This window comes from Numida meleagris, chromosome 2 (assembly GCF_002078875.1).
Source record: "Numida meleagris isolate 19003 breed g44 Domestic line chromosome 2, NumMel1.0, whole genome shotgun sequence".
In the NCBI taxonomy this organism is placed as follows: domain Eukaryota; kingdom Metazoa; phylum Chordata; class Aves; order Galliformes; family Numididae; genus Numida; species Numida meleagris.
In genome coordinates this window covers 107,977,572-107,994,733 of record NC_034410.1, presented here as the reverse complement: position 1 = coordinate 107,994,733, position 17,162 = coordinate 107,977,572, and the positions used below count along the sequence as shown (strand labels likewise).

Sequence of the window (17,162 nt, the reverse complement as noted above, 5' to 3'; positions counted from 1 at the left end):
TATTAACAGTTGTTTAGTTCTGGAAGATTTTATATTTTTGTTTCTGTTTATTCTTGTGTTCATAGAGTACACACAAAGTCCCAATAAGTAAAATGTGTTTAACTTTTCAGTAAAACATGCTAGCAAGCCATGAGTACGCATTTATACGAACCAGACTTGTTAAAAGAGCTTTAATAAATGCATAAATGAGACAGAATGAACAATAGAGAAAAATGCAAAAAAAAAAATGGAAAAAGTTTGCTATTTTGTCATTCTGTTGTTCCATTTTTTAATATTGAAAGAATTAACACTTGAAAACATTTGAAAATTGTTCTCTTATTATCTAATGTGGTTCTTAGTGATAGAATCCTAAATGAAGATCACCACCTCACCACCAGGATAGAATATGAGGAATATTTATTGAGAAATGGGAAAATTTCTTCCTCTACTCTGCAGTATATAAGAAACACCTTTTTATCTGGTTGTTACTAGATCTAGAGTACGTCTGCAGTGAAGTAAGGTGAAAAAGGCTAACAAGCCATTCTGTGAATGTTATGCATTGCTGTGGCATGTTATATTACAAAAAGTCACATATGACCTTCACCTTTTTTCAAAGGTGAAGATGAATTTGACCTACCTGGTTTTCAAAGAAGATAAGATTTATGTCAGTTTAAAAAATGAAATGGATTAAATGATCTGGAAGTTTCTTGAAAGTTTCTTTCTGGCTTTAAGTATACTCTGAGTAAGATTACTAATTTATGAAATTGTTTTATATAGAAGAAGCCCTGAGAGTATTATGTTTTTAATATAGATGAATATGAGTTGGAATTTCCTAGATTAAATTAGTTGTAGCTCTTCATTCTCCGAGTGTAATCACAGGAAGTACTTCCTTTTCAGCTTCTGTAGATGTGTTCTAAAATAAAAGGAGGGTTTTCATGATGGTTAAAGTGGTTTAAAAGATCCTTACACATCCTAAGGCATCTTTCAGCTGAAAATAATGGAGTTAGGGAAGTTTGATATAAAGTTAACTCTGTGAGTTCTTCTGCCGATTCCCTACTGTTGGCAAATACGTATTAAAACACATTTTTTCCATGAAAATGCTGTGCCCAAAACTTGTAATGGGATGCTCTAGATTTTTGTTCGAATGTAGTATCAGCATAATTCAAATGGCTTGCTGTAACAACTTGGCAGTCTTCTCATTAAAGGTGAAGAGTAGTCTTTTGTGCTGTAAGTTTAAGTTATTTCAATCCCCTTGCCCCTGTCCCAGTAATAAAAGATGCATTATAATTTGTTTTATTTTTCCATTTTTGGAGCTGCTGAGAGTTACTGTGTATTTATCTTTATTTGTTCTATTAAAAAGCTTTCTGGACTACTAGAGGGGAGCACCTTGATGACACGGGTATTCCATACCCTTTTGGATGGGTTTGAGTCGATTGAACAAAGGAAGTGATTGTGGATGGCAAACCAGTATCCTAAATTTATACTGAAAGGTTTTTTCTTTCTGTAAGGACTGTAAGCACCAAGCTGAGATGGGGCTACAGTAAAATAGGCAGAAGTGTATTATTAGGTGGTATCCTTGTATGAGTTCTGGTGGCTAAGGAGAAGTGTAAAATGTAGCTGGAGTGATGCTGATTTTCAGAACTGTTTTCTTTTAGCAGAAGACAGGTAGCAGCAGTTCAAGTAGTTTCCCAGTATTTTTTTATAAGCATCTTATAGCACGTTTGGCAGTTCCCTTTAAGCATAAATCTGTGGGTGTTAGAAGTTGTTTTTCCTTCAAAGTATGTGATTTTATGCCCAATTTTATTAAACTTGTTCCTTTCTAAGGAATCAAGTACATCTCCCGCTTAAAACTGAACACAACTCCTTGCCTCTAGTTTGATCTTGAAGAGATGTCAGGATTAATAACGCACTGCATTCATGAAGGCTGTATAGGTGGAAGAGCTTAGCCCTTGAAGGATGCTGTACATCTTCAGAGTTGGGAGTAATTGGAATTTGGATTGTCTGGGTAGGTTATATGGTAGGAGCTACCAATGAATTACCTTGGAAAAAAAACTTATTAGGATAGTTTATTTTTTACATATTTTGTTACCACATGAATACTAGATTGGTGGATATGGATACAAGAGCAATAACTTTCAATCTTAGTTCTTTGCTAAAAATGTTTTTTTAATGGACGTTCATTTTATTGCAGTAATAGTGTTTCTTTACATTGATACCCATGGAGACTCTTAAAAGAATGCGTGCAGTAATAAACTATTCCTTAATTATTTTCTTAATCTGCTGCACTGAAGACAAAAACACTCTTTAAATCTTAATTTTTGGTACTTAGAAAGAAGAGTGCTGTACCTATATTGAATTTATAAAATTTTAGTGCTGGGGGGATGGACATGAAATGCCTGCCCTTGAGGAACCAGTTACAAAATTGCAAGGGAGGAAAGGACAGAATCAGGTCAACACACTTCAGGTGCTTGAAACTGCTTTTCTGTCTTGCTCCATTGCTAAACAAGTTTTGTATGAAATTAAATTTATCCTATGGCAGATACTCATTCATACACAGAAACACAGTTGCTATGTTATCTGTAATAGGAACTCAATTTCTTTTCTGTTGGCTGCTTTCTTGTAAGCAAAATACCAGATTGAACTGAAGAACTGGGTGGGATTCAAACATCTCTAGGCTGTTCTAGTATTTTAGTCTCAGGTTTTTGGGGGGCTTCTAACCTATGGGAGGAAAAAAAAAAAATAATGTTATCCAGATATAGTTGTCCACCTTGGCTATTTAATCGTGATCAACAGCATGTAAATAACACTTGTCATTTCTTAAGTTGTTTTCATAGTTCCATTTCAAATTGGTAACTAAATGAAATGTGACACCACCTTGATAGGTAGCTTATGTGTTTGCCAGTACTGCATGTTAAAGAAAAAAACATTCCTTTTCAACAAAGTCATTACTGTAATAAAAATAACTCGTAACACAGAAGGAAGTTGAATATCTGATCTGTTTTCATATCCTGAAGGTAATGGGATTGAAATTACCTCAATGGATGTAGCATCATATGGGACTGAAGGAATTTGGGTTTGAGATTAAGTTCCATTGTAAAACAATGTGATTGATGCTGTTTTTGTACTTGAAGACTAACAAGCTTATTATGCAGTTGATAGATATTACTCCCTTGTATTTGCTGAAACTTGTGTTAAAGTTTAAGATCATAGAATCACAGAATGGCCTGGGTTGAAAAGGACCTCAAAGATCATCGAGTCTCAACCCCCCTGCCAAGTGCAGGGTCGCCAGCCGCTAGACCAGGCTGCCCAGAGCCATGTCCAGTCTGGCCTTGAATGCCTCCAGGGACGGGACATCCACAACCTCCCTGGGCAACCTGTTCCAGTGCGTCACCACCCTCTGTGTGAAAAACTTCCTCCTAATATCTAACCTAAATCTCCCCTGTCTCAGCTTAAAACCATTCCCCCTTGTCCTATCACTATCCACCCTCACAAACAATCGATCCCCCTCCTGTTTATACGCTCCCTTCAAGTATTGGNATCCCCCTCCTGTTTATACGCTCCCTTCAAGTATTGGAAGACCACAATGAGGTCTCCCTGGAGCCTTCTCTTCTCCAAACTAAACAAGCCCAGTTCCCTCAACCTTTCCTCATAGGAGAGGTGCTCCAGCCCTCTGATCATCTTGGTCGCCCTCCTCTGCACTCGTTCCAACAGCTCCACGTCCTTCTTGTGCTGGGGGCCCCAGGCCTGGACACAGTACTCCAGATGGGGCCTCACGAGAGCCGAGTAGAGGGGGACCACCACCTCCCTCTCCCTGCTGACCATTCCTCTTTTAATGCAGCCCATCATTTCCTGATCAGATGGTGGAGAGGCATATACTTCAGTGAAGAACTTAACCTTGCCCATCTTGGAAATGGTTTGGGAAAGTTAGTGACACAAATTCTCTAAATTATATTTTAGTCTCTTGGAAGGTAATTATAAATTACTAGATTACATAGATACCTCAAAATGGGAAACTGATAACTAAATGTACCGATTCTGAGGTGTATCACTTTGTGATAACACTTAAAGATTCAGGGAGTGAGAAAGGTTTCTCATCATTGTTTCTTCAATGATGAAGATTTACTTGGAGTGCAGAGAAAGAACTAAGTTCTGTTCTGTACAACTTAACTGAATCTGAGAATTCCATAATACTCTAAATAGGAACCCCATATGCATTTTTATTTCTCGTATTTTGACACTGTTCATATCATAAAACACAAAGTAGTTAGTCCTGCAGGCAGCTTGAGTGAATGGCGCTGGCTTTTGGACTCAAGTGTTGCTTTGACTAGATACAGCTTAAAGTCTTTTCCTCTTACTTATTCCTACCCTTATATAGCTTTCTGGGTAGAAAGAATATATGCATGGCAGTTCTAGAACTATACGATATAAATGGGCAGCCAACATACTATTGTGAGTGTTATCATTGCATTGCCAAGTGAGCCGAGTCCCTTGTTTTCCATCTGACCTGAACTAAAAAGGCGTGTTTCTGAATTGCATGTACTCTTGTTAGAACTGCTGTGGGAAATCAGCCTTTCAGGAAGCTCTTATTTTTGACTAATTGGCTTTAAACTAGCTGGAGCTACTGGGGTGAAGAAGGTAATTTTTGAAGTAATTGGCCTAACCTATGTCTGTCTGTCTTGGTAATAAGCCTCATGTCTCTACAAATTTGTACTAACACAGTCCAGCCATAGTTTAATGCACTAATAGGCAGAGTTAGTCTCTAGTGCTTAGCCTGTCTTGATTCTTACTGGTGAAAAAGGAAGATTCTTCAGTGTCATTCTTTCTTGTGTACTTTTGTCTGCAAGCTGTGGAGCTAAATGAGAAGTTCTTTTCAGCTTTTACTGTATCTATAGGCCTCTCTCTATATATAGTGTATATTTAGTATCTGGGAAATGTTTTGTGGTTTTTTTTTGTCTTGTCTTTGCTTTCTTGGGAATTTTGTGTTTCTGTTTTAAGAGGATGTGATCGATTGCTTCCAGTAGAAGCATTTTGGGAATATCTGGTAGTAAGGTTTTGGAGGAACATTTTGAGAAACAAAGTTATAAAAGTTGTCAGGTTATGCAACCCGTCTCTCTTCTGTTCTAAGAATATAACTTAGAACCAGTGACTATATTGATGTCTAAAACTGCATTTCAGAGGAGTGCCCTATTCCTCACCTCTGGTTTTTATTGTACTTTTGAAGCCCACAATAGTACTTAGCTTAAACTTTTAAATTAAATCAGTGTGATGATGCTTTACTTCAGCTGTAGACAACCTGAAATTAAAACTATTCATTGAGCTATCTTTTCACTAAACGTTGAAAAGTATGTGATACTCCATGCACTTAAGAGATCACTTCACTGAAGAAGTGATCAGTGCTTTGGGTTTCATTTTCTTCTGAGCATTTAACCTTGCTTAATGTGTCTGTAGAGATTTCTCCTTTTAAATTATTTCAACCACAGTTCATTCTAACTGCCTGGTTGTGTGCAGTTGGCCTCACTCCCCTCCTGCCACCGTCCTTTTTTTTTTCTTTTCAATCTGTCAGTGTTGATTGTAGCTTTCATTTCTTCCATCGGACTTGGATGAGGAAACAACAGCATGGGCTGTCAGCCACATTCAGCACATAAGGCAGTTGCAGTAGTTAGTTGGTAAGGGATTCTGGAGTCTATCCATGACTAGTCAAAGAAAGCATTGAATTATTTTCAAGGTCATGCACCCTATCTTGAAAACGAAGTGCTTCAAGCAAAAACATAGCTTAATAGAAGTCTAATTTGTGAATGGTAGCATAGATAGGAGTGTCAGCCAAGGCTTATAGGCAGTGAGATCTGCCAGGCTTCACTGTAACTGAGATGATGATTTGGATGTTGTCAGGTGTTGTACTGGGATTACTTACCTACTGCAAGCCAAGTCAAAATAATTTTCGAATGTAAGCTGTAAAGCTCATAAAATGGCTCTATGCATTCAAATAAATATTTAGAACAAGTTATTCTTGCTGAGATGAAGCTTGAGAAGCATTAAATTTTGATACTGCCAGATGACACTCATGAACTACTTCTGTAACAACAAAGCAGTAGGTTTTACTTAAAGTTTTTCCAAGAAAACCGTAAATCTTTACTGTGAGCAACTGTGTAACATCGCTTCTTGAAGTGGGTGGGGAAGAAGGAAGATACTGTCTGAACATTGTTGGTGTGTGTGTGTATGTGTGGGGGGGAGTTGTTGTGTGTTCTTTTACTATTTTTTAATACAAAGATTAAATTACATTATCATGGAATGAACATCTTAATCAGACACATGCTGCAGAGATGTGAAAAATGTCAGAAAATATCTTTGTAATGGAAAACATATGCAGCTTTGGCAATAAAGTTCCACTGTGCACCTTTTGCTATTTTATGCAGTGTCAGGAAAACTTACTCCTTGCAACTAATGCTTTCTACTTAAGTCCACTTAGAGGCAGTTATATAACTTTCATTTGCTGAAGAAAATTAGAACAGATGTTTCTCAGAATTAATCTTTTTTTTCTTGCTTTGTGTGTGGTGAAAACTTTCCCACTGAATTTTATTTTGGAGAAAAAAAGATTGCTCTCAAAGTAGAAAATGGAGGCTATAGAGGAAAACAATTATTGAAACAGCCTACTTTTCTCTTTAAAAAGTGAGGGGGAGGTATTGGGAATTGGACTGCTTGAACATTTATCCAATATCCAGCAACCTAAATATTCTGCAAGTGTTGGCAAACGTCTGTCTATTTTAAAGGGACTTGACTGTATGCCTTGGCCAGAGAAACCTTACAAGTCTGTTTGCTTACTGTTAAGAAGTCTGTTGTTTCTTTCAGGCTTTTTTTGTTTTTATACGATGCACTCACTTTTATAGAATTGTTATTTGATCCTTGATTTAGCAGAAACAATGCATTGTTTTCTGTTTAATACTGCTGTGCTTTACACCGGTAGTTAAAGTGCGTGCTAATCTTTTTTCTTTACATAAGGGAAGATGCGAAACATACTTCTGTCTTTAACAGGACTGGCTTTTCTCAAGAAAATGGATTTTTTTTTTTTTTTTGAAATGTCTCTTCTTTTTGTTTTCTTCCCCATAGGTTTGAGTTCTGTGAACCTGCCTTTGTGGTTGGTAATTGTTTGGAAATAGCCTCAGACAGTCATCAGTATGACCGGATTTACTGTGGAGCTGGAGTCCAGAAAGACCATGAAAACTACATGAAAATTTTGTTGAAAGTCGGAGGCATATTAGTAATGCCTATAGAAGATCAGGTGACTTAATGACAATTTCCCCTTGCTATCTTATAGTATGTGAGAAACACATAATTTAAGAAATGTTTTAAAATGTATAGTTCACTAAGTTAGTGTTCAACTGTTGTCATCTTTACTCCGTGTATTACTGCAATTCAGCAGGTGTTTTTGCAATGCAGTCTTGACAATTTCTTCCTTTAAATAGTGGGGAAGTGTCAATATCCTGTTTATCTGTGGTAAAACTGTTTTGTCTTCAATGAAACTAGAATTCCATAAGTATTTTAAATATGCCAGTACCAGAACTGCCTTGAAATCCTCCCTGCCACACATTTTCAGTTAATACTTAATGATTATTAACACAACATAAAACACCCTCTGATACAAGAGAACTGATTTCAGAGAAATATGATTATATGTTTGTAGTTAATGGTGAGAGAGATGAAAAAGAAAGTGGGGAAGAAAAAGGCTTATTTTCAGCAGTTTTCGGTGTTGCTTTTTTGTGTTAGATTAGACATTTTCCAGACAGGTGTATTATTTTAATAATACTTCGCACTTTTATCACTTTTCATCCTTAGATCTCAAAAGGCTTTACAAAGGTAAGTATTCTTCTCCCTGTTTTGTTAATAGGGAACTAGGGAATGACAGACTATGACTGACTTAGATGTCCTTAAGCTTTCTAGTTAGCTTCCAAAAATAATTGGCACTGTATGCTTACTTTCTCAAAATATCCAAGTGATTTAAATGTGGCCTGTGTCATTAAGTTCTATAAATACTAGAGAAAGTATTTATTGGACTAAGATACTGTCAATTGAGATTGATGGTGTTCATCTTAAGAGTAGTCTAGATTTGGAAGCAAAATTGAAACTTACATTAGTTCTGACTTATACAGATGGTTAGGGCTCTATAACCGGTGAAACGTAAGGAGAGGCTGAAAGATCTAGGTTCTTCTAACCTGGAAGGGAGGAAAAAAGTACAGAGAAAAAAATTAAAAAAAATACAACAAAACCCTAACAAAACCAACTGAAGAAAACACATTCAGCTATAGAACATCTTACTCCTGGGGCATTTATATAGTAGGCAGGAATCAATTTTGCAGATGCACAGGAAACTGAAAGAAAAATGTTGCAGATTGGTAGCAAAAGAGTATTCTCTCTTGATAGAACGAAGACAGTTTTTCATAATGAGTTGAATACTGGATAATGAGTTAAACACTCCAGCAATTTGTCTAGAGAGGCTGTGGAATCTCAGTCCTAGGAAATTTTATTTTTTCTTGTAACTTTATCAGAAAAACTTCCGAGTTGCTTGATTTAACTTTGGAGTTAGTCTAGTTCAAGCAGGAGGTTGGATATTAAAAGTTGCTTCCAACCTAAGCATTTTGTGATTGTTTGGAAAAAATTGGAGAGGGGGAGCACAAAAACTTACCTTAGGACTTTATTTTCCAGTTGCCTCTCTCTTCACTGCAAAAGAGCCTTCTTTAGTACTCTAGTGACAAAATAATATTTCTGGGAAATGGAAGTAGTGGCTGTTCAGAGAACAACCTCTTATAAATTAATTGTGAAGCAAATCAGAATTTCACTGTTTGAACACCAGTCTGAACAGTGTTGAGTATGACAAAACTGTAACCGCTGATTTTTGTTTTGTTGTTCTTACGCAGCTAACACAAATCTTGAGAACAGGACAGAACACTTGGGAAAGTAAAAATATCCTTGCTGTTTCATTTGCCCCGCTAGTGCAACCAAACAGAAATGACAATGGCAAACATGATACCGTGGGACTGCGTAAGTGTCACTTGGCTCCCTTTGGTTTGGTGGGTCTTTATTGTGCTTCCTGGTGTTACCCTAGAAGTGGAGAGGCTATTCTATACAGATGTATGACAGAATAGGAACACAGAGCTTCAACATAATAGCAGCTCACTGATAGTTTGTGCTGCTGGCTATTCTGTATTACTGCACAATTAACATCTCAGATTAAATGGTACATTGTTTCCAGCTTACTTTTCCAGACTCCTTTTCCTTTTGGATTCAGCTTCTTTTCTAATGAGATACATCTAACATACTGAGCTAATACTAGGTTTATCAAAAGTACTGATATTCAGTCTCACAGAGGAAAAAAAAATTCCTCTCCTCACTCCCCTCTGGAAATGGAAAGAACTGGTTTACAGTGGAGCTGTGGTACTGCAGAATGTGAATAGCTGAGTGTGCTTATGTCTGTCTGCAGCTGGTAAGATGATTCTCAGCTGTTTTTAGTACTCACTGATGTGGGCTTTCTACTCACAAAACTTTTGAATTAGGTTAGGAAAGGTATTTAGAAAGTGTCTGAAAGCACAGCTGTTGCCAGGATAAGATGATAGCACGATGAGGGAAAAAAAAAGGCAGAGAAAGGCATACAGATGAAACTTTCTGCTACAACAGGCAGAGCTAGGAGTAGTATTACATAAGGCTTCAGTAGCACCTGGGAGCTTAAGTAAACCCTGCAAAGAAACTAGACAATAACAGTTCTCTCGTTCTGTTCTGTTAACATAAGACCAATGTGAACTAATTCTCCTGTACTATTTATATGCCTCTTGCCTCTATGCAGTTTTAAATGCAAAACAGCTGTAAACCATTCAGTAGTCTAGGACACATATCAGGTTGCATCGCTTATAACTACTGATCCGGCTATTAGTTGTTAGGGTATAGGTGAACTTGCAAAGAATGATTCCTTACTACAGTTGCTTTAATTTTTTTCTTCAAAGAATAGAAGTTCCTTTCCCTTCTGTAGACTTTTTTTTTTTACAGAAGTAATTAATTTTGTTCACTTTAACAGTTGCTTTTCATATCTCAAAATTTATTTCCTCAAATTAATTTGTATTAACAAGACTTTTTTCCTGTTTTTTTTCTTTAGGCTTGATTCATCATAGAATGTACTGTAACTAACATTACAATGGGGATGTGGCTTATCAAACTTAGTCTTAATATGGTTTAATACAGCCTCATTCCCCCCAAATCATAGAATCATAGAATGGTTTGGTTTGGGTTGGAAGGGACCTTTAAGATCATCTAATTCCAACCCCCGTGCTATAGGCAGGGACACCTCCCTCTAGACCAGGTTGCTCAGAGTCCCATCCAGCCTGGCCTTGAGTGCTTCCAGGGAGGGGGCATTCACAGCCTCTCTGGGCAACCTATTCCAGTGTCTCACCACCCTCACAGTAAAGAATTTCTTCCAAATATCTACTCTAAACCTACCCTTTTCCAGTTTAAAATCATTTCCCCTTGTCCTGTTGTTACATGCCCTTCTAAAAACTCCCTCCCTGGCTTTCCTGTAGGCTCCCTTCAGGTACTGGAAGGCCTCTATAAGGTCCCTCTGGAGCCTTTTCTTCTCCAGGCTGAAGAGCCTCAGTTCTCTCAGCCTGTCCTCATTGAGGAAGTGCTCCAGCCCTCTGATCATCTTTGTGGCCCTCCTCTGGACCTGCTCCAACAGTTCAATATCCTTCTTGTGTTCATGGCTCCAGAACTGGATGCAGTACTTCAGGTGGGATATCGCAAAAGCAGAGTAGAGGGGCAGAATCATCTCCCTTGAGCTGCTCGTCACACTTCTCTTGATGCAACCCAGGAACCCAGGATATGGTTAGCCTTCTGGGCTACGAACATGGGCTCATGTTGAATCTTTCATCAATCAACACTCCCAAATCCTTCTCCTCAGGGCTGCTCTCAAGGCATTCTCTGTCCAACCTGTATGTGTCCTTGGGATTGCCCCTCCCCAGAAGCAGGACCTTGTTCTTGGCCTTGGTGAACTTCATGAGGTTGGCTTGGGCCTACCTCTCAAGACTGACCAGGTCCCTCTGGATAGCATCTCTTCTCTGTAGCATGCCAACTGTACCACTCAGCTTGGTGTCGCTGTCTGCAAACTTGCTGAGGGTGCACTTTATTTCACTGTCTGTGTCACCTACAAAGATGCTAAATAACACTAAATAATCAACATCTATCTCAGGAAGGCCTCTTGTCACTGGTCTCTACTTGGACATGGAGCCGCTGACCACAACTCTCTTGAGTGCAACTGTCCAACCAATTCCTTATCCAGCAAGTGGTCCATCAGTCAAATCCATTTTTCTCCAATTTGGTGAACAGGAGGTCATGCAGGACAGTGTCAAATGCTTTGCACAAGCCCACGTAGATGACATCAGTTGCTCTTCCTTTATCCAATGATGCTGTAATTCAATCATAAAAGGCCACCAGGTTTGTCAGGCATGACTTGCCCTTGGTGAAGCCATGTTGGTTACCTGCAACCACCTCATCTTTATCTTCCATGTGCCTTAGAAGGGCCTTCAGGAGGATCTCCTCCATGACCTTGCCAGGCACAGAGGTGAGACTAAGTGGTCTGTAGCTCCCTGGATCTTCTTTTTTTCCCCTTCTTGAAAATGGGGATTATGTTTCCCCCTTTTCCAGTCAGTGAGAACTTCACCAGACTGCCATGACCTTTCAAATACGATGCATAACAGTTTGGCAACTTCATCCACTAGTTCCCTCAGAACCCATGGATGAATCTCATCGGGTCCCATGGACTTGTGAACTTGTCCCATGTGATCTTGTAAAAGATCATCTTGAGAATTTTAAAGAGTTCTCTGTTACCATTCTCATATTACAGATGAAAACAGCATAGACCAGTAGCATTTAGAAGTGAGCTGCAGTACAATAAAGGTGTTTCCTGTAAGTAGCTTAATAGAATACTCTTAAAATGACTACAACTGCAGTCAGTATTGCTAGTAATAAGCATCTTTTTGTTCTCAAACTGTAATAACAAGCATGTAGTTTAAGTCAATGTACAAAATAAAAAATTTAGTTGGAAATTCATTGAATATTTTTAAAATGAATGCTATATTGGAAATGTTTTTATAAAACTTATTTCTTCTTTTTCTTTTGCAATAGTATCCATAATTTTTATTCTATTTTATGTAGGAACAAAAATCACAAAGTTGAACAAGCTGCAGGTGTGGCTGATGTAGAATCATAGAATCACCAAGGTTGTAAAAGACCTACAAGATCATCTAGTCCAACTGTCCACCTATCACCAGTATTTCCCACTAAACCATGTCCCTCAGTACAACTCCTAAACACTTACTTCTTGAACACTTTTAGAGACTGTAAATCCACCACCTCCCTGGGCAGCCCAATCCAGCACCTGACCACTCTCTCAGAGAAATTTCCTAACGTCCAGCACGAGTCTTCCCTGGCGCAACTTGAGGCCACCTTTGAGCCTCCTCTTCTCCAGACTGAACAATCCCAGCTCCCTCAGCCACTCGTCATAAGGCCTGTGCTCCAGACCCCTCACCAGCTTTGTTGCCCTTCTCTGAACATGCTCCAGGGCCTCAATGTCTTTCTTGTAGTGAGGGGCCCAAAACTGAACACAGTACTCAAGGTGCAGCCTCACCGGGACTGAGTACAGAGATGATCACTTCTCTGCTCCTGCTGGCAACTTAATTTCTGATACAAGTCAGGATGCTGTTGACCTTTTTGGCTACCTCGGCATACTGCTTGCTCATGTTCAGCCTAGCATGAACCAACACCCCCAGGTCCGTTTCCTCCACACAGTCTTCTAGCCACTCTGCCCCAAGCCTGCAGTGTTGCCTGGGGTTGTTGTGGCCAAAGTGCAGGACCCAGCACTTTGTCTTGTTGAACTTCGTCCCATTGGCCTCAGCCCTGCTCTCCAGCCTGTCCAAATGCCTCTGTAAGGCCTTCCTGCAACCAGGCAGGTTGACACTTCCTCCCAACTTGGTGTCATCTGCATACTTACTGAGGGTGCACACAATGCCTTCATCAAGGTCATCAGTAAAGATACTGAACAGGACAGGCCCCAATACTGACCCCTGGGGAACACCATTTGAGACTGGTCGCCAGCTGGCTGTGACTCCATCTACCATCACTCTCTGGGCCTGGTCATCCAGCCAGTTCTGTATCTCTTATTGTTTTGTTTGCCTTGGAATTACTTGGCAATAGGTCAAACAGAGTACGTTATCCAACAGCCCGGCAATGCTTAATCATCATCTACTTATCACTGCAAAATATGAGGCTTTTGGCTTTTCATTGTTTGCTTTTTTTATTCACAAATTTGATTCCTTTTCTGCTACAAAGATAAGGGTGACTTAGTTGGTCAGCTATGAACTTAACATGGTGCTCATTATTTGGGTTTAGCAGGAAGCAGGAAAAAATATCTTGAGTAGAAGTGAGAAGGAAGAAAAGCACTTGCCTAAACCAGTGTGACATAGTGGGGGAAACTTTCCGAGCAGCTGGAGGTTGTAGGAGCAGTAGGTCACAAGGCATGCCATGTTTGAAGTATGCTATCTAGAATCTATTTTTTAGTTGTTCATGTTTTCTGCTTCTCTTGCACATCTGTCAGAAGATCCCTTTAATTGCTTGGACTGTGTGTTTTCTTTAAAAGAATAATTGTATTCCAGAAGCCATCTTCAGTCCAAATCTGAGTATGTCTGGTGCAAGAGACATTTTCCAGTAGAGAATATACTACAGGGTTTGTCAGGAACCCTCAGTCTACTCATTTCATTTGTATACTGCATCATGTACTAAAATTTCATTTGTTCTTAAGCACAAATCTCACTGTCTTGCAACTAATGTTTTTGTTAGAGGGAAATTTTGCTTAATGAGTGTAACTCTCTCTCTTTCCTTTTAGCTCCGTGTGCTGTTAGGAATCTTCAGGACCTTGCTCGAATATATATCAGGCGCACCCTTAGAAACTTCATAAATGAGGAGATGAAAGCTAAAGGCATTACTCAGAAGGCTCCCCCTAAACGAAAACGCAGGCGATGTCGTAGACGCAGGATTAACACCTACGTGTTTGTTGGTAATCAGCTCATTCCTCAGCCTCTAGATAGTGAAGAAGATGAAAGAATGGAAGATGATAACAAAGAGGAGGAGGATAAAGATCACAGTGAGGCCTTGAAGCCAGAAGAGCCTCCTCGAAATCTATTGAGAGAGAAAATTATGAGTCTACCATTACCTGAATCTTTAAAAGCATACTTGACCTATTACAGAGAGAAGTAACTTGTTTTAAGTAGAAGTAATGCCTACTGATAGTTCCTTTATTCTTGAAAATGTAGCATTTATTAAGAAATAGGTGGACAAATTATTATTAGTCTTTCATCAAGACTGAAGTACAGCGATAAATCATAACTTATCTCTATCTTTGCTACAAGGAAGACTTGCATTCAACAGTAAAATCCCTTTTTAAAAATCTATTTTTCTTTAAATTTTGAAAATGCTGTTTTAACTCTGATAGAAATATATATTCCATTATGCAGCACTAATCAATATTTTGCATGGTATGTCTTTTTGATCCCTAACAGATTTGTATTGATAAAAGGATGAGTGAAATTTTATATCTGCTAAATAATTGTTAAACACGTGCATCTGACTTGAGCAATTTGTCTGTATTTATTATTAGGGGAACATTTTAAACATGCAGACACTTATCCTCTAATGTCAGTAGTATCAGACCCTTTTAAAAGTTAATTTTACTATGGCTTTGTTGCAATCATTATTACTATGTTGGTATAGATGTATTCCAACAACACAAGTGCAATAAATGTATACAGACACTGAATTAGCTGGCTTTAATAAAATATGAAAGTGCAAGTTCTGAAATGTCAGGTTACCCTACTACTTCTGCATTTATCTTTTGCCAAAAGATCTTGAGAAAAGTAACAGCTTCTCTCAGAGCCTTAAAGAAACATCATATTGAATGAAAAGGAAAGCAATGCTTACTTCAGCTCTGCTTATACTTAACTCCATTGTATGCTTTCAGTATTTCTAACTAGAGGCACTTCCTCACTTGTGAGGTGTTTAGGACAATACTTCTTGTTTATTTCTACAGCTCATGGCATTGAGACATAATGTTTCGTAACACAAGATTGTACTTTAGATTTGTCATCTATATTTACTGCTTTTAAGTAGAGGTAGAACTTCAACAAAATTTAGTTTGTATTGCTTATCAAAATAGTTATTATAGTAAAAGTTAGAATTTGTTTGGCAAATGCACTTTAGTAAGTAGATTTTATACTTAACATGCATCTCCAAGAAGGTAGACTTGTGCTAGCCTATATTTTGTTTCTGAGCATGGCTCTTAGCACAAAAATATTCATAAAATCGTATGCATCTTTTTGAAACCTAAGAGTAGCAGTGCAGCTGTGGGGACCCACGATAGTGCTGATTTAAATTCTTCTACAATTTTTCCTCTTCTAGTTGTGAAGTTATTTGCAGTTCTGATTTTTTAACTTTGTTTGTTCTTGACATCTTAATTTCATAATTCTCTGTTGTAACATAACCATGAGGCAAAACACTGTTTATTAAGAACTTGACGTGATGTGTATTAAAAGCCGCAGTCATTGGAACAATCTGCCTGGACCCAGTGAAAAACATTCCTCTTGAAGAAATATCCTGCACAATACATTTATAGTACTGATACTTTTTTTTTGGTGAAATAACAGGCAATATAACCACATTTTTCTAAAACAGTAAAGTTCCTAGTCCAAGTATTTATAACCAGCCAATATTAATTTGGACTAGCAGTCCAGTATTGACTTCCAAATGTATAAGTCGAGAAAGAAGATGCATAACCCTATGACAATGACCTGTTATTGTGCATTTCATGCTGCAGTCTCTGGTTGTTTGGTTATTTTTTTTAAATACATGATAGCAGTGTTTAAATGGAGCTTCATGAAGGCCTGTTGTACCAGCATGTGGAGTTATTTTCCGCAATATATTTACAGTATAATTAAACAATACTATTTGAAATAAATACTCTGACTTCATTCTAAAGGCAGGAATAACTACTAAGAAATAAATTTCCAAAATAATGATACGAATAAAGTAGTTGTGATGCTTCTGCTAAAAGAATTGAGCATAATCTTGTTTCAGGTAGGTTATTTTAGATGGAGTTTAAATCATCTGAAGTTTGAGATGGTTTTTCTCTCTCCTTTTCTTGGAATATACATCAATAAACTCAAGAATTTGAGATTATTGAATATCACTTATACTTTAAGGACTCTATACAGGATGCTTTTGGAGAATAAACTTCTGCGTTCTTTCACTCCTGTGTACTTGGAAAAATGGACAACGGATGATTTGTCATGATTATTCAGTATGTAAGTCTTTTTGCATTCACTGAAAGAGAATGTTTCTTCTGTGTTTTTATATGTGGATTTATTTTACACTCTTGAATTTATATTTACATAAAAAGGTAGAAATGCAAAATGTAATAAAACTTAATTTTTGCCATCTCACTTGATGGGGACATTGTTGCAATAAAATGGTTTTTCTGGTGGTTTCTGCTTGCCTGTGTTTCTGTGGAAGTACTAAGTTATTTGGAATTTCAGGTATCAGTTTATTCATAATTAGGACACTGATTTCATAATAAAGGCAGTCATTAAGTCTCTGAAATATTGAAGGAATAGTACTTGCTACATTTTGAATTTTTGCAGAGGCTGGAAGTTGAGATATTCTTCTCGACAAAGGAAAACTAGTTGGGGCCCAACGGGACTTCCAAAGCACTTATCTGGAGAGTTTGTTTTCTTTGGGAGAGCCCAGAAGCTGTGCTTCAGCTGTGTACTCAAGAATGGTTTTACACTTATTTCTAAATATTGAGATTGGTTTAACCCTGAACAGAGCTAATGCTTAGGTCAAAATAAATAAGAAGAACTTTGAGGTAAGAATAACAAGGGTGGTGAACCAATTTTAAGTCCTTCTTACTGAAGCTCTGTCTTGATGTGGCCTTATGTTGTTAGCATAGAGAATAAATGTGGGTAGGCTAACCTGACCAGCAATGCCGTAGTTGTGAACACTATAAGAAAGGATGTAATTAATGAATTGGAACTTGAGGGTTTTTAAACTCATTGGTCTGGAGGAGGTCTTAAGAGCAGCACAATCTTTTGGAAGACCTGAAG

At 38.0% G+C, this 17,162-nt stretch overlaps 1 protein-coding gene across 6 annotated transcripts in view; it reads left to right on the top strand.

Annotated features, from left to right (window-relative positions):
- PCMTD1 (protein-L-isoaspartate (D-aspartate) O-methyltransferase domain containing 1) overlaps positions 1 to 16,546 on the top strand; it is a 66,483-nt gene extending 49,937 nt beyond the window's left edge. For all 6 annotated transcript variants that reach the window (XM_021386469.1, XM_021386466.1, XM_021386467.1 and 3 more), the window contains 3 exons: positions 7,084 to 7,255; positions 8,889 to 9,012; positions 13,895 to 16,546. In XM_021386469.1, coding sequence (XP_021242144.1) covers positions 7,084 to 7,255; positions 8,889 to 9,012; positions 13,895 to 14,265 — 667 coding nt within the window. In that variant the 3' untranslated portion in view covers positions 14,266 to 16,546. The remainder of the gene's footprint in view (positions 1 to 7,083; positions 7,256 to 8,888; positions 9,013 to 13,894) is intronic.